The following is a 21755-nucleotide window of genomic DNA, read 5'->3' as shown; positions in this document are numbered from 1 at the left end:
ATACACTACAGTAACCACCCCCACCAAATTAGCGAGGGTTACGTTCCAAGCCCCCACGCTAATTCATGAAATTCTTTCATTCTTGATGCCTTCATGAAAATGACTTACCAGTAATTGAGTAGCCCATGACACTGTAATGCATTAGCCATAAATAAATGTTGCTTGTTAAATCAGTTTCCCCGTTGTTTTTAGCTGTACGGCTGTGACAGCTCTAGTATTTTTATTCCTCAGCATAATGGTGGGACTGTCCTGTTTAACTGAACCTAACCTAACCGAGTTTAACTGTATTTAACCAAACCTAACCTAGCCTAAAGTCAGAAAAATACTTAAAAATAAACTGGAGGAATATGAATTGCTAAGGTCTCTCAGATGAAAGTTAAACGTACATTTAGTTCTCATTCTTTTGTTTGTTTTTGTGCTTAACGTGAAAGAGAGAGCATTGATGCAAACAGCAATATATCCCATTAGCCCCTTAATAACCTCCGACATTGAACAACCTTTTACAGTGCCGATGTCAGTGATGTTAAGTTAGTGTGAGCTATAAAGAAAACTGAACAGTTATGGGGAGGGAACGAAGGTCACTGGTATATTTGCATGACTACGCTACGATTCCAAGTAGTTAGTCGGTCGGTTAATCTCAGATGTTTTCGCCCATTTGGTAAATACACCGTAACTTTATCAATCTTTCCGTGACTCATAGCGAATCATAGCATGGGTTTAGGAAGCTAAATAACACATTGCTAGGTGAGCCAGACAATTATCTTCCCATCTTTAAGAAAAATAAATTGATTTCAGAAGAATGGAAGAACTTTACGTACTCAGAGAGGGATATAATTTCTTCCATTTTCTTATAAGATGTGAAGATAATCGTCTGGTGCACCTAGAAATGTGTTATTTAGCTTCCTAAACCCATGCTATGATTCGCTGTGATTGACTGGAGAATTAATAAAGTTACGGTGCATTTACCTAATGGGCGAAAACATCTGAGATTAACTGACCCCCTGACTGCTTGGAATCGTAGCTAGAGTCGTGTAATCATACCAGTGACCTTCGTTCCATTCCCATAATTGTTCACAGTTTTTCCATAGCTCACTAACTCGACATCGGTACTGTAAAGGGTTGTTCAATGTCGGAGGTTATTAAGGGGTTCATGGAATACATTACTGTTTCCATCAGTACTCTCCTTTCACATGTAAACAATAAAAAACGAACAAAAGAGTGAGTGCTAAATGTAAGTTGTAACTTTCATCAGAAAGACCTTACCAATTCAGATCCCTTTACTTTATTTTATGCAATTTTCCGACTATTTTATTTTGTTTGGAAAAAGTACTATACAGTGCTCGTCAGAAGTATGGGGCGCCCTGCGTCCCTCCTGAGAAACAAACCTTTCAACATTGAAAAAACATATAAATAATGCATTTTATTTACCTTTAGTGCTTCGTAGGGTAGCCTTTACGTTTCTTCACGGACCTGGGACGTCTTGGAAGTGAAAGGGCGAGGCTCCTGAGGTGCTGGAGGGGTATTTTGTCCCAGGAGTCACGAATGGCGGCTTCCAGCTTAGGCAGAGAGCTCACGTCCTTCCCTTGGAGACTCTTCTTTACGAGGTACCAGAGGTTTTCAATCGGGTTGAGGTCTGGGCTATTTCCTGGCCAGTCTGTCATGAATGATGCCTCGCAGTCACGAAGCCAATTGGTGACCGATTTGGCCTTGTGAGCAGGTGCACCGTCCTGCTGAAACACTCGTGCACCTGTTAGCTCGAAGGAGTCTGGTAAATGATCACACAGAAGCTCCAGGTAAACATCCTGATTCACTCTGAGGTTCTTGGGAAGTACAACAAGCTTCCCCAAACCCTTCCTTGAAAAACAACCCCATACCATGAGTGAATCAGGATGTTTAACTGTGCTTTCTACATACTGTGGGTCAAGTGGGTCACTACCTTTGCGTGCTCCTCTGTTACAGGTAACACCAAACGTTGCCTCATCAGACCACAACACTGACAACCATTGCTCCTCACCCCAATTTAGATATTTATTAGCAAAGGCAAGCCTACGAATTCTCTGGCTGCTAGAGAGAAGAGGCTTTTTCACAGGCCTGTGACTTGTGTAACCAAGCTCATGCACCCTACGAGACACTGTTCTCACTGACACCTCACCAAACACTTCCGGGTTGCTCTCCTTAATTTTCCTTGCACTCACACAAGGATTAAACTCCACTGAACGTTTTAAAACATTAACAGACCTTGGGGAAGTTTTCCTAGGCCTACCAGACCTCGGTTTCTTTGTGGGAACTTCACCACTGTTTTCCTCCCGAAACCGCGCACACCAACGACTCACTGTCGATCGTGCCACACCAACCAATTCACTAATTTCCTTTGTCTGGTGGCCTGCCACCTTTAGAGCAATGATCTGGGATATGATTTCACTCGATAGTTCATGGGTAGGTGCCATAACAAAGTTTTGAAGGCCAAAACACTGCGGGACACTCGGTAAAAAATGGCGCAATTTGAGAGGGACACTCGGCGGAGTTCCTCTCTCTCAGGCAGCCCGTGGGCGACTGAGGCGGGAACCAACCAGCGCATCGGAAGGCCTCAGGCTACCGTGACGTCATGCTCGGAGCTCAAACTTGTGGCTCAATTCTTACCCCCAAAAATGGGTGATTCTTTTTGGGCCATAAGTATTGTGCGCCCGGCGGACAACGCTGAATACTTCTGACGAGCACTGTATACAGTACTCACTCCAAACATATTTGTAATAATATAAGTAGTGATGAGTTCACCAATACAAGTGATGTACTGAGCTGGTAGGTAATATTCCGTATCATTTCAGCCATCCAGGAAGTGTTATCTGACTTGTATGCCTACTGTGTCATTACACTTGTATATGTTCAATAATATATATATATATATATATATATATATAGATATATAGATATATATATATATATATACTGTATTTCAGATTCAGGTATAGTACTGTATTGATTGCAGTATTGTACAGTATACAGTACTCTCTCCAAACACAGTTGTAATACTGTACCGTAGGTGGTGATGAGTGTTCACCAATATATTTACGGTACTGAGTGGGTAGGTTTTTGATTATTCGGCAAATCTAATTTCTCGGCATCATCCTGGTCCCATACATGCCGAATAATGGGACTTGTACTGTACCTGGTTTGGAAGTACTAGCTGGTTTGGGCACTTGGTTTAGCTTCCCTTACAGGGAAAACATGAGCTGTACAATGGCCAGCCCCAATACAGGATGCCTTAAGGGGAAACATGGCATATATTTTATGTCTGTACTGTATATATATATATAGGAGCCTCAGTGGTAGAGTGTGCGTTTTGTACACGGGTTGACCAGGGTTCGCGCCCCGCCAGGGTAATAAACTTTGGAAGTGTTCACCCGGCCACGTACTGCATTGGCGGACACCAGGGGTGCTGTGGTTGAACCATTGTCGCTTACTGTAAAGTATGCTTGCACCCAGTCGGCTTGCGCGGGCCGATTACACTTGGTTCACAGACTACACACACATCCAAAGCCACTCCAACACTACAATTACACTAACAAGCACTTCTCACCCTATATACAATCTCTACTAGGCAGCCTAAGCCACTTGGTAGAGATACATTGGCTGTATCGTCCCGACTTCAGTCGGGATAGGCCGGTCCTGCAGTGGATACTCAAACGGCTGATGATGATGATGATGATGATATATATATAAATATATTTTTTACTGCATGAAGAAGAATCCAAAGGCTAGATGCCCACAAATTATACTGTCTCTCTTCAGGGTGGCAGTGACTCGAGAGCATTCGGAGGTCTGCTGATTCGTTGTGTGGTGCAGCTGGAACTTATACAGTGCATCGACAACATTGTATTTTTCCCAGCCACCAGTAAGAAGGAGGATCAAGAGAATTTGGCTCTAGCACAGGTAAATTGTGTGTCAGTCTTTATTATCTACTTCTAACATCTCTCCTTATTATTCCTCCTTGATGTTTCTTCCAAACATCTCTCCCTAACATCTCCTACATATCTCCTTCTAGGCTGGGGACACAACGATCCCAATTAACCGAGAGCAGCGAGAGGATCACGGAATGTACCGCTACCTCTCGGCCGACCATCTCTTCACTCTCCTAGACTGTCTCATCGCGTCACACAGCTTTGCAAAGGAATTCAACTCCAACCATGAACAGAGGAATCTTCTGTGGAAAGCTGGTATTGTGAACCTTGCCATTTTTGTTAGTAATACTTTTTTGGCTTACATTTTTGTATACCTTGGCTTTCATGCTTTGTGTGTGTGTGTGTGTGTGTGTGTGTGTGTGTGTGTGTGTGTGTGTGTGTGTGTGTGTGAGACTTTACACTCCCTCTTCTGTCTTTCTTTCCTTCATTCTTTCCTCTTCCATCTGCCTGTGGGTGACTCAACACTGAGTGACAAACCAAATGGTTTCCTGTACACCAGGAAACCATTTACGATGCTGGGTGGTAGCAATATAATCAAATTTTGGCCACTGGTGGGTTAGTGGGTAATTACGGCGCTCCAATCAGATTGAGCTGGTGAAGGTTTATATCCAGGGGGTGGTTGGGTTGTTGCTCACATAATGCCACTCAGGGATGAGTGAGGCTGGTCACTCTCATCCTAAATGTTAGGACCAACTTGCCTTGCCCCAGGCTCCTATGCTCATCATGGGGCAATGTAGGATTGGATGATGGGAGGATTTTTTTTTTTTTTTTTCTTTTTTAATCTGTTCCCTAATATATGATTCCCCCTTCCCGTGACCTCTAGTCTTTTAACTGTAGTGTGTCCAAGCTTCTCAAAAGGATATTGAACCTAGCTGTCTGTTGTTCAGTTCTTAATTCTCTGCATAGGAGCAGTATGCTTTCATGTGGTGGCAGATATATAAGTGGGCAGTAGAGTTGCCTGGTTTTATAAACATCCCTCAGCTCCCCTCCTTGGCCTTGAAAAGGAGGATGTTGGGATGCAGGAAGGGGACAACTTCAGCCTTCAGTCCACTGAGTTCATGTTCAGGTGAAGCTATGTTGTATATTCACCCTCATCCAGTTCATGTTCTGTCTCTTCTAGAATATATTTGTTTGAAGCTGTTAAATTTCCCTAATCAGTTTTAGATCAGTTGATGGCCTAGTGTAGTTTGATTGTACAGTCTGCCCTGAAGTGGCAGCAGAGTTTCCAGAAGATTTTGGTCAGCGATAATGCATTTACTTTTCCTTATATCTTTGTAAGATGACACCTATTGTGTAAAATTGTAATAGGAAACAATAAGTAAATGTCAAAGTACTTACACGTTTCAGAATTGTAGGAAGCAGCTCTTTAGTTACGATAATAAGAAATCCTAAATGGAACTAACTGAAATTTCAGAATTATCACTCAAGGACAGTGAGAAATAAGTAGTATGTAATTCTTGTATGGTAACAAGCAATTATTTTTGGTAGTGCAAGACTGAAAAGAAAAGGCCTTCAATAAACAATGAAAATCTGTAAAATATTTGTTGTTAGAGTACTAGTGAATAATTTAAAGTCATTTATTTCATTTTTTGTTGTTTCCATGGACAACGACAGATAGTGAGAATGTGGCATAAGTTAGTAGGCTAATTTAAAAGACTCAGTCAACAAGCATGAATAAAGACAAGTTTTACTCAAAGACATGCAGGTGTTACACCGCATTTGGACATTTTTCCACTAAGAAACATCTCTGGAAGACTTAGTATAAGCCTGAAAACTATCAGTGAATGAAATATAAAAGTACCTGGCAAATTTACTAAGAATTGGAGCTCCTTGGAGAATGCAAACTTGTGTCATGGTCTTACTACCTTGGTGCCTGAATGACTAGCAAGAGTAATAAAATGCAATAAGCATATCACTGAGTCCAAAACTTCCAAATCAGTATTTCCTGTTAGGCAGGACATGGCATTTCATTTAAAAAGAAAGATATTCTAGATTTAAATATCGAACAGATACTGTATGCGTTTTTGCATTTCACAAGTTTGTAAGCCCATGTTTTAGTCCTCTTTACTGCCTAGTGTAAGAGAAAATGTAATCTGTCATACCTAATAATTTTGCATGAGTAGGGAATAAAGCAGATAATTACAGTTATTATATGCAAGGGGGAGACAAGGAATAAGGGGCAGAAAAGGTCTAGCTGCTGCTCTGGGTCTGATACCATTACTAAGAATAATTTCACTTTTGCAGCATCCTTATTGTTCTATATCATCACCATAGCATTTGAAAAGCAAGTAGCATATTGCATTCACAAGAATTTTCTTAAGTTGGCCTTCAAAACTAGACCATCAATATTTGAAATCCTGGAACGTATATACATGAGGAGCACAGGGATATTGCTGTGTACCACGCACTGAGTAATGCATTACAAATTCAAATTGGGAAAATGTATGTTACAGGCTAGCTTCTAATATATCAGTGCATCATGATGTTCGCTTTTCATAGTTCTTAGCGTGATATATATATATATATATATATATCTATCTATCTATCTATCTATTGCCAGACGCCTCAATCCCGTTTGGGGTGGCCACAAACAAATCGCCTCCAAGTCGCCCTGTCCCCCGCCATTTCACTGCCCTGCTCCCAACTCACACCCCCCTCTCTCATATACCTCTCCACCCCATCCCTCCATCTCATCCTCGGCCTCCCCCTCCCTCTTCCCCCCTCCACCTCACTCACATACACTCTCTTCGTCAGTCTTTCACCCTCCATCCTCTCCACATGGCCAAACCACCTCAGTGTGTTCCTCATAACGCTTCCTATCACATCCACATCAACACCACAATGCTTCTTTATATCCTCATTCGTCAGCCTATCTCTCCACGTGACTCCACAGGCTCCTCTTAAATAACTCATTTCCACTGCTCTCACTCTTGACTTGTGTCCTTCCAACAACGTCCAAGCTTCACTTCCATACGTTAGAGTTGGTATCACAATACTGTCATGTAGTAACTTTTTCACTTCCATGCTCACTTCCCTGTTTCTTATCACTGCTTTCAAAGAACCAGCAACCTTTCTTCCCTGCTGTACCCTTTCAAGCACTTCACCCTCCAAACCTCCATCCTTACTCATCACACTACCCAAGTACTTAAACGTACTCACATTTTCCAATTCCTCACCATCCAACCTCGCTGTACATTCACTGACTTCACCTCTCTCAAAGACCATCACTTTACTCTTCCCTACATTCACCTTCAGATTCCGTTTCTTACACACTCTCCCAAACTCATCCACCAAGCCTTGCAGCTCCCCTTCGTCGTCACTCAACAACACAGTATCATCTGCAAACAACAGTACAGGAAGTTTTCAAACATTATCCTCTCTCACCAGGGCCACTCCAACATCCACTACCCTACCTTGTACCTCTTTTATTACTCCATCCATGTACAGATTGAATAACCACGGAGACATGACACATCCCTGTTTCAACCCAACTTTCAAAGAGAAAAATTCACTTAGTTCGCCATCCACACGCACTGCAGCCTTCGCACCATCGTACATACTCTTCACAGCATTCAACAACTTTCCATCTACTCCAAATATTCTTAACACTTTCCACAATCCTTGTCTATCCACCCTGTCATATGCTTTCTCCAAATCCATGAAAGCCGCATGCAACTTCTTTCCCTTCTCTAGAAACTTTTCCACTAAAGATCTAAGAATGAATATCTGATCTACACAGCCTCTTCCCTTCCTAAAGCCTCCCTGTTCTTCTCCAAGTAATTTCTCTGTTCTTTCTCTAACTCTGTCAATAAGTATCCTGCCATACACTTTTCCTATTATACTAAGAAGACAAATGCCCCTATGATTACCACACACTTCTTTTTCCCCTTTTCATATATATATATATATATATATATATATTATATATATTATATATCAATGTGATGTGATGAAGTAGGGAATTTTTACCTTATATTCACAGTTTTCACAGAATGCTTAGCAATGCAGAGTGTCTGAAGCAATCTGAAACTATGCCATCACTTCTTGGGGCGACTGTACAGTTTATTTGACTAGTAACCAAGAAGACTCATCATTATCGTAGAACTAAAGTTTCATTGAATTTCATATAACTACAACTTATTATTCAAGTTTTAGGAATGGCCCAGTTATGTCAGATGAAACAAACTGACTAAGCCTCATCAAATTTATTACAGATGTGACAATATTCAAGTTTTGTAAGTGGCCAGTTCAGTCAGATGAAAACGAACTTACTGTAGCATCATAGAATTCTCGTGTTCATCTCCTTACACGTCAGCATTCAAGATAGAGATATGAGTTTTAGGCCAACTTAAAGTGAATGTGGTATACAGTCGTCCCTTTTCTTTTCATGGTTTAATTTGCTGGCTTACTTTTGTTTTCCCCCACTAGTACTTAAACCATCACAAAGTACTTTAATTTAAAGTGTATTTGGGAGTTGATGTAAAATTTAATATCTGAAGAAATATATACATTAACCCTTAAACCACGGGCTTGTTTTGCTTTGACTTGCGGCTCCCCCGGGCATATTCACGCTCCGACAGACTCTCTAAAAATATTTGCCAAAAATCAGTTATTAGTCCTAGAATATTAAAATCACATATACTTATGGCACATACCTTCAGCTTTCTCCTTGGGTGTTTGTTGAGCCTTCGTTGAGTACCGTAGGACTTCTGGAGACCTCTGACGTTGGGTAACGAAGTCTCCGCTTTACACTTCCCGACAACTCGTAATATGATTACTACAGCCTGATACAGTATTATCACTAGAAACACTATTCTATGCTTCTCAAATGGTTTGGAATCCATACTCCAAAAAAAAAAACACTGTGAAAGCATTGAAAATTACGAGGGCGTATGACCATCCCACTTCCGATCATTCGCCGCTAGTGTTGTCTATTATTCATAAAAACACTCACAGCTTATATTTCTGTTACTGTATAACACTTATATACATCTACAGTCTTTATCCATAAGTTTCCTTCAGTAATAGTGGTTTATTGTCACTGTAGGGATTCAATTTCATTCAGTAAAATACTGTATGTAGCATTCACTTTCTCGTCCTGTATACTAGCATTGAGAGTGAATGTCACTTTCACCTTCACTCTTATAACTTATAGTATTCATACATGCTAGAATGAAACTTTCACTTTCATTACTCCTAGTATATATACTCGTATTCTTATAATACTACTCATTTACATTTCTATTTACGTTCTCTATTTTATTTACATTATTTACATTTCTATTTTATTTACACTGTGTTATGCACTGTCACTTGAAGTAACATATAAAACTATTTTCCACTGTTCACTTATATTTACATTCATTGCTTTCACTTGCTGTTTACACATAATTTACACATTATTTACAATTCCACTTGCACTGTTTTACTCAATAAAAAGATCGTAGTCACTCTCTATCAATTGTCAACCCTTTACCTCATTCCACACGAGGTTTAGTAGGGGGTAAAGGTCACAGGGCCCTTTGCATGGGGCTAAAAAGCAGCAGAAGTTAGCAGGAGCTAATCAGATGTACTTTCACCTTCAAAGACGACAGTGAACTGATAGTTGTGGCCTCCTGCCGCCTGGCTAGGGTGAGTGCCATACTACCAACTTCAGCCCTGTGAGACCTGCTAATATATAGCAATGAAATGATTGGCAGGAAACCAAGACAATACATAATAAATTAGGTAGTTCCAGGTGAATGTAAATATCACTTAGGCTTCTCCCTTCCCTCCTTATATGTATATTTATTACGAAAATAGATTATACGGCATATTTCAAGGGGAAATAGATAGCGAAAATTAGCGAACGAGTGCACGTGAGGTGTTGTCAGGTGATAATTAGCCAATTCCAGGTGTATGGCACTATCACTTACCTTATTTCTTTTTTGTATATATTGGTATAAGAATAGGGCATAGGTCTTATTTCAATGGATGAAATCAGTGGAAAATTCCAGGGAAGATTTATTTAGCGTAGAATACAGTGTGGTGGCCTGCAATAATTAGGTAGTTCCAGGTGAATGTAAATATCACTTAGGCTTCTCCCTTCCTTTCTTATATATATTTTATTTACGAAAATAGATTATACGGCATATTTCAAGGGGAAATAAACAGCAAAAATTAGCGAACGAGTGCACGTGAGGTGTTGTGATAATTAGCCAATTCTAGGTGTATGGCACTCTCACTTACCTTATTTCTTTCTTGTATATATTATTTGGTATAAGAATAGGGTATAGGGCTTATTTCAATGGATGAAATCAGTGAAAAATTCCGGGGAAGATTTACTTAGCGTAGGACGGCCGGGCAGGTGAGAGGATAGGGTAATGGAGGGGAGTTAGGGAGGGGAGTCAAGAACGGGGAGAAATGGCTAAATTGTCAACAATGGATGGAAGTACAGATGAGATTAGGAGTGCTGACTAGTGTTGGACATTGGCAGTACTGATAGATGATACAAGCCACCACTTGAAAGCCCGGGCGAATTCAAAATAACACAGAATCACAAAAGTGTCGCCCTGGGGTATGATCCCTTGCTCCCAAGTGTCACGAAAGTGACGCCCCGCGGTTAAGGGGTTAAAGAAGTAAGTAATCCCGCATTTTTTGCGGATTTTTTTTCTACGGTTTTGCCCTCTCGTGGATTTTCTTAGCATTAATAAGTTCAACTAAAATATCCTTGAATATACAGAAAACAAAAAATTTGAAATTCCCGCCGCTTCCAATTGTAGCGCGGTAAACTCACACCACCCTCTGTCCCTTTCCCGCGGCCTCTCTGCCAGTGTTACCATATCTAGCATAATTTTATTCTTTTAGCATAATTTTGATCAAATTTTCGAGTCTGGAATATTTTTTAGCATATTAGAAGTTTTAGCATAATTCTAGCATAATTTAGAATGGAATGGAATATTTTTTGAATAATTTTATAAAAGCTACAAAGCAGAGAGAGAGAGACGAATAAGGTAAGAAGATGTAAGGTTTGAATAGTTGGTTACTTTCAGTTTGGGCTTGGTTGGGTTGGATTAGGTTAGGTTAGGTTAGGTTGGATTAGGTTAGGTTAGGTTAGGTTGGATTAGGTTAGGTTAGGTTAGGTTGGATTAGGTTAGGTTAGGTTGGATTAGGTTAGGTTAGGTTCGGTTTGGTTAGGTTAGGTTAGGATAAGTTTGAGCATTGTATTTTACCTATGAAACCTAGGTTTTTCCGATAGATTTTGGTATGATTCATTTGATTTTCAGCTTCATTTCAGTCGGAAATGACCATTTTCTGTGTTTCCTCCCCTCCCTATAACCCCTGATTCCCCAAAGATCCCCCATTATTGCAGGGGGATGGGGGGGGGTCATATCTCAAAATCTGGTTATTTCCGATGGAACTGATGCTCAAAATCGAATGAATCACATCAAAATCCATCAGAAAAATGTAAGTTTCATGGGAAAAAGCAGTATGGGCAGAAAACCGATATTTATCCTCTTACTGTATGTAGATTTATTTTAATATTTTCATAGTAAACAATACATAATTAATATGTAGCATGAATATGTATAGAATTTTATCATTTAGCTTCAAGTTAGCATAATTCATTTTTTACTTGGAACAAATTTGCTCAACCTAGCATAATTTTTTCATTGCCCTAGCATAATTTCGTTGTTTGGATATGGCAACACTGCTCTCTGCCCCGCATTCCTCAGTCCACGCCTGCCTGCCTCACATGCTTGGTGTACTTGTAACCACGCTATGATACGAGCCTCTTGCCTCTCACTTGCTTTCCACATGGCCCCAGGATGTAAGCCAGCCTCACCAAAGGCTAATAATACAGTTAGTAAGAACTCCAAAGTGACAAAACGATCAAGAAAAGTTATGACCTTAGCAGAGAAAATTGTGTTACTGGACAAGCTAAGAAGCGACCGTGCGAGTGTTTCCTATCACCAGTCACTGCATCTTTTTATTTTGTACTGTTTTGTGAATAAATGTGTAGATAATTGTGTATTACAGTACGGTGTTTACGTTTTTCCTTCATAATGGAGTATGTGCTTTCAATCTTGTAAGAAGGTATTTCGGGATGAGTATGGAGGTTTCGGGACAATTCGCAGTCACCACAAACACAAGACAATTCGCCTTCATTAATGAAGATAGCTGTGGGTGACGCTAGAATATAATTCAAAGGGGACTACAGCGAGGAAGAAACAAGTTAATTATTGACTAAAGGTGCAACTAATAAATAACATCCAGAACCTACGCTACTGAACATAGACTTTGCGGGATCCCCCTGAAATATAGTTATTAAAGTACTGATTAATTAATAATAAGTATATTTATAAAAGTATTGATTAGTATATTTATAGAATGGCGGGGAATCGTCCAGGGTGGGAATTGTTCTGAAGGGGAATCGTCCATGTTTTGACGGGGAATTGTCTGACGGCGAATTGTCTCACAATCAGTATGGACATGGACTGTGTGATGGACAGCATGGTGGACACAAGTGCAAGATTCAATTGTTAATAGAGTATTCGCGAATTTGACTTTTCGCGGGGGTTACAAGAACGTAACTACCGCGAAATATGCGGGATTACTGTATTCTAATGTCTTGTGGTGTTTTGGGGTACTATCAATTGTATGTTGACGACACCCAGCTCTGTGTTAAGATGTCAGATATCAACGAGACTAAGACAAAGCCTGAGTCTCTAATGTCTGATATTAAGATATGGATGGCTAAGAGGAAACTTAAGCTGAATGATGGTAAAACTGAGATCATTATCATCAGAGGAAACAGAAGGGGTGATGACACTGATAATGCCCTAGCTTTGAACATTATCATGTCACAGCATCATCCAGTCAGTTCTGTTCAAAATCTGGGTGTTTATTTTAATTTAAAGTTAAATTACAAAGAACATAATCAGGTTGTCAGAGGGTGTAACTTGCATATTAGAAATCTGTACTAGATGAGAAAATTCCTGAATAGACGGTGCCTCTTAACATTGGTCCATGCAGTCGTCTTGTCTCATGTTGATTATTGTATATCACTGTGGGTTGATCTTCCAAATAATATACTATCAAAAATTCAGTCTGTGTTTAACAGGGCAGCACGGCTTAACTTTAGTCTTCCCCCGAGAACCTCGACCACGGTACCTTGTTCCTGATTGAGTTGCATTGGCTACCAGTAAAGGCTAGAATTGAATTTGAATTGTGTCTTATTACATTCAAGGTTCTTAAGTTTGGTGAACCGAAGTATCTTGCTGAATTGTTAAAACTCCCATCGGCACGCCTGGTGTGATGTAACGGAGTGAAGATGACTCCTTGCGTCTTAACGAGCCTGGAGCCATTCACCAGTCATTTTTCTCTGACAGTTCTTTTGTGTATAGAGCCCTTAGATTATATAACAGATTGCCATTGTCCATAAGACAACTCTCTGCTGTTGAATCCTTTAAGAGACAGCTGAAAGCCTTTCTCTTTTCAAAATGCTATGACCTGGAGAGAGATACTATGATGGATGATTATAGGGTTTAATTATTGCCACTTTCATGTATATATGATGTAGCATGTATTATGTATGAGAGATGTCACAATTCTTGTAATTGTATAAATAATGTATGTGTCAAGCGCTAGTGAATTCCCAAAGGAAGAACTGGCGCTTTTGAGAAACAAAGGACCAGATTATTATCCATCCATCCATCATCCAATCCTACGTTGCCCCACGAGGAGCGCAGGAGCCTGGGGCTAGGCAGTTGGTCCCAACATTTAAGATGATAGTGACTAGTCTCACTCATCCCTGAGTGGCATTACAAGAGCAGTCAATCCCAACTACCCCTTGGATAATAAACCTTCACCGGCTCAATCCGATTGGAGCACAACAATTACCCACTAAACCACCAGGCGCGAAAATTTGGTCGTATGGTTACTACCCAGCATAGTATATAGTTTCTTGGTGTACAGGAAACCATTTGTCTTGTCACTCAGTGTAGAGTCACCCACAGGCAGAAGGAAGAGGAAAGAATGAAGGAAAGAAAGTCAAAAGAGGGAGTGTAAAGTCACCCGTAGGCAGAAGGATGAGGAAAGAATGAAGGAAAGAAGGATGGAGGAGAGGAAAGGGCAGACACCCGAGAGCAGCACTACATCAAGTGAGTGGATGGTGAGTGCCCCCACCTACCACACAGATTATTATTATTATTATTAATCAGGCTGACAAATGAGAATATAAAGGAGCATTGTGGTGTGGATGTGGATGTGGATGTGATAGGAAACATTAGGAGGAATACACTGAGGTGGTTTGGCCATGTGGAGAGGATGGAGGGTGAAAGACTGACGAAGAGAGTGTATGTGAGTGAGGTGGAGGGGGGAAAAGGGAGGGGGAGGCCGAAGATGAGATGGAGGGATGGGGTGGAGAGGTATATGAAAGAGGGATGTGTGAGTTGGGAGCGGGGCAGTGAAATGGCGGGGGACAGGGCGACTTGGAGGCGATTTGTTTGTGGCCACCCCGAACGGGATTGAGGCGTCTGGCAATAGATAGATAGATAGATAGTTTATTAATCATATAGTTATGAGAGGGGGACCCCAAAATTCCCTGAATAGATCGATAGCATGGGAAAAAGAAATAGTTCCCCATTGTGCTGGTAGTAGCTATTTGTGTGCAGTCTGGTGAATCATCCTGCCACGTGGCATCACACTGTGAGGGTTGAGTCCGTATGTCTTGCGATTTTTTTCTTTGTTCATCCACATGACTTCTGTGATTTTCATCCTCAAACCACTATGACAGATTTGAATGAGCAAAGTTTTTTTTTTTTTTCCCCCCACTATGGCTGAAGCAGCAACAGGCTTAAGTAAGCTTCCAAGGAGCAAGCTGTTGGGGTGGGGGGGGGGGAGTCTGTGAATGGTACATGCATTTTAAGACAGGCAACATGTCTGTCCAAGACTCTCCCCGTCCTGGTTGTCCTTCAACCTCTTAAACAGGTGAAAACATCAAGAAAATTCTACAGACAATGTGAAAGATGATCATAGTACTATTGACAAACTAGTGGAGGCCACAGTCATTTCATGGAGTTCAATCCGGTGTATTTTGACACAGTCGTGGCATGCACTGGGTTTTAGCAAAATTTGTCCCCCGTCTTCCAACAGAAGATAAAAAAGTAAATTGTGTGAATGTGTGTCAGAACCTAATAGAACAGTTGAGATATGTATCCAGAATTTCTTTCAAATGCCATTACGGGTGATGAGACCTGGGTTTACAGGTATGGCTCCAATACCAAGCAGCAGCCCAGTCAGTGGAGGATACCAATATCTCCAAGACTCAGAAAAGTGCATCAGGTCAAGAACAACATCAAGACAATGTTGATCATGTTTTTTGACATTGACGGAATTGTCCATAAATAACTTGTTCCCCATGAACAGACTGTGAACCAGCAGTTTTGCATTACAGTGCTGAGGTGTCTTTGGGAAAGCATTGGGCACAAACGTCCAGAGAAGTGGCACACCCAGAAATGGTTCAGGCAACATAACAACTCTCCATCACACACTGCTTTGTCAGTTCAGCAATTTTTTGGCCAAAAACAACAGCATTGTTGCTCCGCACCTCCCATAGTTTTCACATCTCGCTCCTTGTGATTTTTTTTTCTTCCCCAAGATTACATTAGAACTGAAAGGCAAAAGATTTGACAACTTAGAAGAAATTCAGGAAAAGAATCTGGACAAGGTGACAAAAGACGACAACAGAAAGTGTTTCCAAGAATGGGGAAAGTGGTAAGTGCTGGGACAAGTGTATGATATCTCAAGGGGAGGACTTTGAAGAGACCTAAGATTGATTTTCTGTAAATTTTGTATTGAAGTGTTTTGTTAACAGTTCCAGGAATTGGGGGGTCTCCCCTTGTAAATTGTGGCTGTGGGGGCCCTTTTTGATGGATTTTCATTATTTGTGACTTTTATGTTGTTCACTGGCATGTCAATTCCCTGATACCCACAGAAAATGAGAGATGACTTAAGGTCCATGTTCTACTCTGACATAATTTACCCTTCCTCTTGTTTAGGTTTCAAGGGCAGTGTGAAGCCAAACCTGCTAAAACAAGAGACCCAGTCCCTAGCATGTGCACTCAGGATTCTGTTCCGAATGTTGGCAGACCCATCGAGAGAGAAGAAGTGGCCACAGGTGAGAATGTTTGATTTCAGGCACAATTCATGTTTAGGTTTAGAGATTTTTAACCATGCAATATATATATATTTTTTTTTACACTAACTTTGCCCAGATTTTTGCCCTATTGCAGTTTATCTTGAGCAAAATTAGATGCAGTTTGTCATTAGAATACTTTGCCACTACCTGAGTCTCTCCACGAATCAGTGATGATGATGAAGAATAGGATGATGACAATGACAGTGACAGTAATAATACAGTAGTAATAGGCTATCCATCTATCTATAGCCCGACGCCCTAATTCCGCAGAGGGTGGCCACAGACAAAACGCCTCCAAGTTTCTCTGTCACCCACCATTTGACTCCCCTCCCCCCAACTCACTCCCCCTTCCCTCATATATCTTTCAACTCCATCCCTCCACCTCATCCTTTGTCTCCCCCTTCCTCTCCCTCCCTCCACTTCACTTACATACACCCTCTTAGTCAGTCTTTCATTCCCCATTCTCTTCACATGTCCAAACCACCTCAGTGTATTTCTCCTAATTTTCTCAATCACATCCACACCCACCTCACAACGTTCTTTCACTTCTTCATTCGTCAACCTGTCCCCCCAAGTCACTTCACATGCTCCTATCAGTTAACTCATTTCCACTGTTCTCACTCTTGACTTGTTCCCCTCTTGCAAGGTCCATGCGTCGCTTCCATACGTCAGGGTAGGGATCACAATACTGTCATGCAGTGACTTGACTTCCATACTCACCTCCCTGTTTTTCATCACTGCTTTCAGTGAACCAACAACCTTCCTTCCTTGCTGTACCCTTTCAAGCACTTCATCCCCAAAAGTTCCATCCTTACTCTTCACACTACCCAGGCTTGAATGCACTTACATTCTCCATATCCTCACCATCCAACCTCACTCTGCATTCTTTGACTCCATTCCTCTCAAACACCATAACTTTACTCTTGTTTACATTATCTTTCAGATTCCTCTTCTTACACACTGTCCCAAATTCATTCACCAAAACTTGGAACTCCCATTCATCTTCACTCAGCAATACTGTATCATCAGCAAACAGCAACACCAGAATCTTCCACACCTCACCCTCATTCATGAGCCACCCCCCACATCCACTGCCCTACCTTGCACTTCCTTTACAACCCCATCCATGAATATATTAAACATTCATGGAGACATCACACATCCTTGTTTCAGTCCTACATTTAGATAAAAGAGCTCACTGAGCTCACCATCCACTCACACCGCAGCCCTAGCTCCCTCATAAATACTCTTCACAGCGGACAACAATTTCCCATCCACTCCATATATTCATAATACCTTCCACATACCTTGCCTATCTACTCTGTCTATGAAGGCAGCATACACTTTCTTTCCCTTCTTGAGATACTGTACTTCACTAAACATCTTAGCACAGATATCTGATCTACACACCTTTTTCCTTTCCTAAATCCCCCTTGTTCTTCTCCAACTAGCTCCTCTGTTATATGCCTAATCCTGTCAATAAGTATTCTACCATATATTTTTCCAATCACACTTAAGAAGGCAAATACCCCTGTGGTTACCATATACTTCTCTCTCCCCGTTTCCTTTGTATAAAGGAACAATTATACCTGATTTCCAGTCCTCTGGAACCCTTCCCTCTTCCCAAGCCAGTCTACACAACTTCCATAATAATTGTAATAATAACAGTTTTAGTAAAATTTCAGTCCTCTTTACAACCTGAGGAGGATCTGGAAGATAGAATTACAAGATTAGATGGGGTGTATATCTATCTGTGAGCCCATACACAAAAATTTAAGCATTATTTATTGGGTGTATATACAGTATATTTATTCCTTGTATCTGTGTTTGCCGGCAGGTACAAGAGAGGTTAATCAAGATATGCAGATCGGCATTAGAATACTTCCTGTCACTACCCGAGTCCCACCGTGAGGCATGGACCAACCTTATTCTCCTGTTCCTTACCAATATACACAAAATGTCCGATGACCAGGTAAGCTCTAGGAATGGGATAATTAATTATGGTCTGACAAATCTTAACTGGCGGCTAGGGTGGGGCACGAAGCTCTGTACAGTGTTGCCACGTTTTCCATACGCGTGATGCCCTCTCTCTCTCTCTCTCTCTCTCTCTCTCTCTCTTGGGGGGAGATGTGTGTCACCCTGGGGAATTTTGTTTCTTTTATGAGTGACTTTTAAACTTATGCTTTCATTTCTTTATTTTTTTATTATATCTAACTATATTTAAAAATATTTACTATTGTTTTACATTTGTCACCAAATGACCTCGCTCATGTGGCGCCATGATTTGTTTTTATTCAATCACTCTCTCCTTTCTTCCTTCCTTCCCTCCCTTCCTCCATCTCTCCCTCAACACCTCCCCTGGCCTACCTTCCCCCACATCTCTCTCTTTCTCTCTCTCTCTCTCTCTCATCTATGGATGAGAGGCTGTGGCCGGGTCAGACTGGGTCTGATTGTTGCTGCTCACGAGGATTAAATGTATTATTTTTTTTTACTAAGAAATTGGCATATTTTTACTTTTATTCCTACACATTATGTTATAATCATTTTTGTGACATTATTACCCATGCCAGAAATACGGTAAAAGCCAGTAAAGGTGACTACATTTTCTTTTAGCAACACTGTAAAAAATTTATGCCACGTTTCTGTATTGCTGTGTAAATATTTTATGCATAATAAGTTTACTGTTCTTTCATATATTATAATACACACGTTAACATTGTATTCATATGTGTTTATCGTATTTGTGATGCCTTTTTACATATATAATAGCCATTTCACATTGCGGGTTTGGGAAATGTGGCACCACCGTACAGAGGGTCGCGCCACACCCTAGCCGCCAGTTAAGATTTGTCAGACCATAGTGCCTGTTTCTGCCTTCCTGTTGCCTGGTGGTGTAGGGAGTTCAGGAGTTCTAGACAGATGTGGGAATGGTTGGGGCTTGTTGCTTACATAATGCCACTCAAAGATAAATACTTGGTCACATTTTCCAAAGCATTCAGGACTGGACCCCCACACTCCTGATGGAGCTAAAAAAGATTAGGTGAATGATAGAGTGAATTTATCTTTTATGCTCTGTTATGTTTGATGTATTTTATGTATACTTTTGCCCATGCTATATCTATGTGCTGCCTTTGTGTGTGTGTGTGTGTGTGTGTGTGAGAGAGAGAGAGAGAGAAACTATCCTTTTAATTATTTTTCCCCAGTTTGCAGCCCATGCATCCAACTACTACCCAAGCCTGTGCGAGATCATGTGCTTCAGCCTCAAGCCAGAGCTTCGGGCGGTGCTTCGCCGGTTCTTCCTGCGCATTGGCATCGTCTTCAACATCACCCATCCCAGCTTCAGACCCCGTACCACATCAACATCATCCCTCACATCATCCGTCGACACTCCGTCACTCCCCAGAGATCGGATACCCAGTGATTTGTAGACGATGTTAGGGGAAATACTGTATGTTGGCCTCTCTTACAGTGTCTTCAAACTACTGTACCTATAACAATTAAGGGTCATTAGAGGTTTGGAGTGACTTGTCAGAGTATTATTGCCATGCAAGGGAATGCCTAGTGATATGTAGATAATGTTTAGGGAAGAATTATTGCTCCCTCTTCCTTTACTTGTCGTCTGAACATCATCCACCCCAGCCTTACACCTGCCACATCATCATTATCACTCACATAATTGGTTGACATTCTATCAGTCCCAAGAGACTGGATATTGAGTGATTTTTAGATGATAATTAGGGAAATATGTTGGCCTCTCCTACAATGTCTTCTAACTACTGTACACATAACAATTAAGGGTCTTTAGAGAATAGTAGTGGTTTGTCGGCTTGTTGTTATCAAGGGAGAGAATACCCAGTGATTTGTAGATGGTACTTGGGGAAAAACTGTCACCTTTCATGTACAGTGTTATCATACCAACTAATTTAAATTTACAGATTATTAAGAAAGAATAATGACCTTGCTTATACAGTGTTTTCAAGCAGCACAGAGATGGAATATGCAGTGATGTATAGATGACATTAAGGGAAAATTGTGGAATCTCTGGAGGTGGAGGAAGGGGACAGGGGTAGAAGGGGAAGAGGGAGAGGAAGAGGGGAGGATGGGGAATCAATACCATACTTAAGGAATTGCAGGTGATGTTTGGGAAATTTTATCAACATCATCCCTCATAAACACATCACTGCAGAGAGAGAGAGAGAATACCCAGTGCATTATAGATGATGAGTGTTTGGGAAAGATATGTCACCTATCTCTGTGCTCATTGTCTTAATCATCTTACTGAGGATGAGGTGGGGGTATGTGATTGAGGGTGGTGTGAGTTGGAGGGAGGAGAGGGAGACCAAGAATGAGGTGAAGGGATGGGGTGGAGGTTATGTAATTGAGGCTGGTGTGAGATGGGAGGGAGGACAGTCTGATGACAAAGAACAAGATGACGTGGAAGCAGTTTGTTCATGGTTGCTCCCTCCGATATTAAGGCATCTCGCTATAAATAGACAGAATCCCTCCCTTCATAGGAAATATCTTTGTATAGTTCCTGACTGATGAATTGAGAGATAGTAATGCCTGGTGGTTTAGTGGGTTAAGGCACTCCAACCAGATGTGGCCCATCAGGATTTATATCTGTAAGGTGGTTGGGGTTTATTGCTCACATAATACCACTCAGGGGACAGGAACTGCCCACTCTTGCCTTTAGTGTCTTGACAGAGCAGCCTGGACCTGGGCCCCTACACTCCTAATGGGGCAGTACTGATGATCATGATGATGGTGATTGAAATTAACAAAGTATAATAAGGTTGATATTTAAATACTGTCTAATGTCATGTAGGGGAGAGCAACTGATCACTCTTGCCTTCAGTGTCGACAGAGCAGCCTAACCCAAAGCTCCAACATTCTGATGGGGCATTCCTGATGATGGTTGAACTCGTTAAAGCAAAATAATGTTGATACTGTATGTTATATAATGCTGCTCAGGGGAAAGCAACTGGTTATACCTTCAGTGTCTGGACAGAATCGCCTAGTCCAGAGCCTGTGTACTGTTAAGTGGTCAAAATCGTTGATGATGATTGAACTCGTTAAAGCGAAACAGTGTTGATCCTAACGTTTGTCTAATTCAGAGAGTTTAGTGAGTGAGATAATATTGTACAGTAAAAAAAGAATCTATATAAGACTATAAATATATATATATATATATAGGGAAGTGTTAATTTTATATTCATTTTAATATAGCAGTATTACATGTGTTTGTAATTTGTAATCTAAACTTTGAAGAAAAACTAATGTTGATAGGAAGTACAGATACAGTGCGGACTCTTCATGCTGATACCACGAAGGGAAGGAGCCTGGTATTCTTCCCACGTGGATACAACAGGCTTCACAAGTTACAGGGTGATTTACATAGCTCCAGGTGGTCAGTGCTTTAAATGCACCCAGTTGGAGTGACAGCTTTGCATAGGTTTGATCTTCAGTTATTTAATTACCCCAAAGGGAGAAGCCTGATCATCTGCCTTGAAGTATACTGGACTGGAATGGGTAGATACCTTGTGGTATGGTGGTTAGAATGCTCCAGTCAGAGTAACAGCCGTGTATTGATTTGATCCTCAAGTGGTGACTGGAGG

At 41.0% G+C, this 21755-nt stretch overlaps 1 protein-coding gene across 1 annotated transcript in view; it reads left to right on the top strand.

Moving 5' to 3' along the window:
- The window catches only part of Sec71 (ADP ribosylation factor guanine nucleotide exchange factor Sec71), a 79609-nt gene extending 59918 nt beyond the window's left edge, over positions 1–19691 (top strand). Inside the window, exons 27-31 of the mRNA XM_080268241.1 lie at positions 3790–3930; positions 4043–4214; positions 16001–16119; positions 17978–18112; positions 19344–19691. Of these exons, the coding sequence (XP_080124367.1) occupies positions 3790–3930; positions 4043–4214; positions 16001–16119; positions 17978–18112; positions 19344–19568 (792 nt within the window). The 3' untranslated portion in view covers positions 19569–19691. The remainder of the gene's footprint in view (positions 1–3789; positions 3931–4042; positions 4215–16000; positions 16120–17977; positions 18113–19343) is intronic.
- The last annotated feature ends 2064 nt before the right edge of the window (positions 19692–21755 follow it).

The sequence above is a fragment of the Coenobita brevimanus genome, chromosome 27, assembly GCF_032717465.1.
Source record: "Coenobita brevimanus isolate Jiangsu-jjx chromosome 27, ASM3271746v2, whole genome shotgun sequence".
Lineage (NCBI taxonomy): Eukaryota > Metazoa > Arthropoda > Malacostraca > Decapoda > Coenobitidae > Coenobita > Coenobita brevimanus.
The sequence above is the reverse complement of the archived record's forward strand: the minus strand, read 5'-3'. Positions and strand labels throughout refer to the sequence as shown.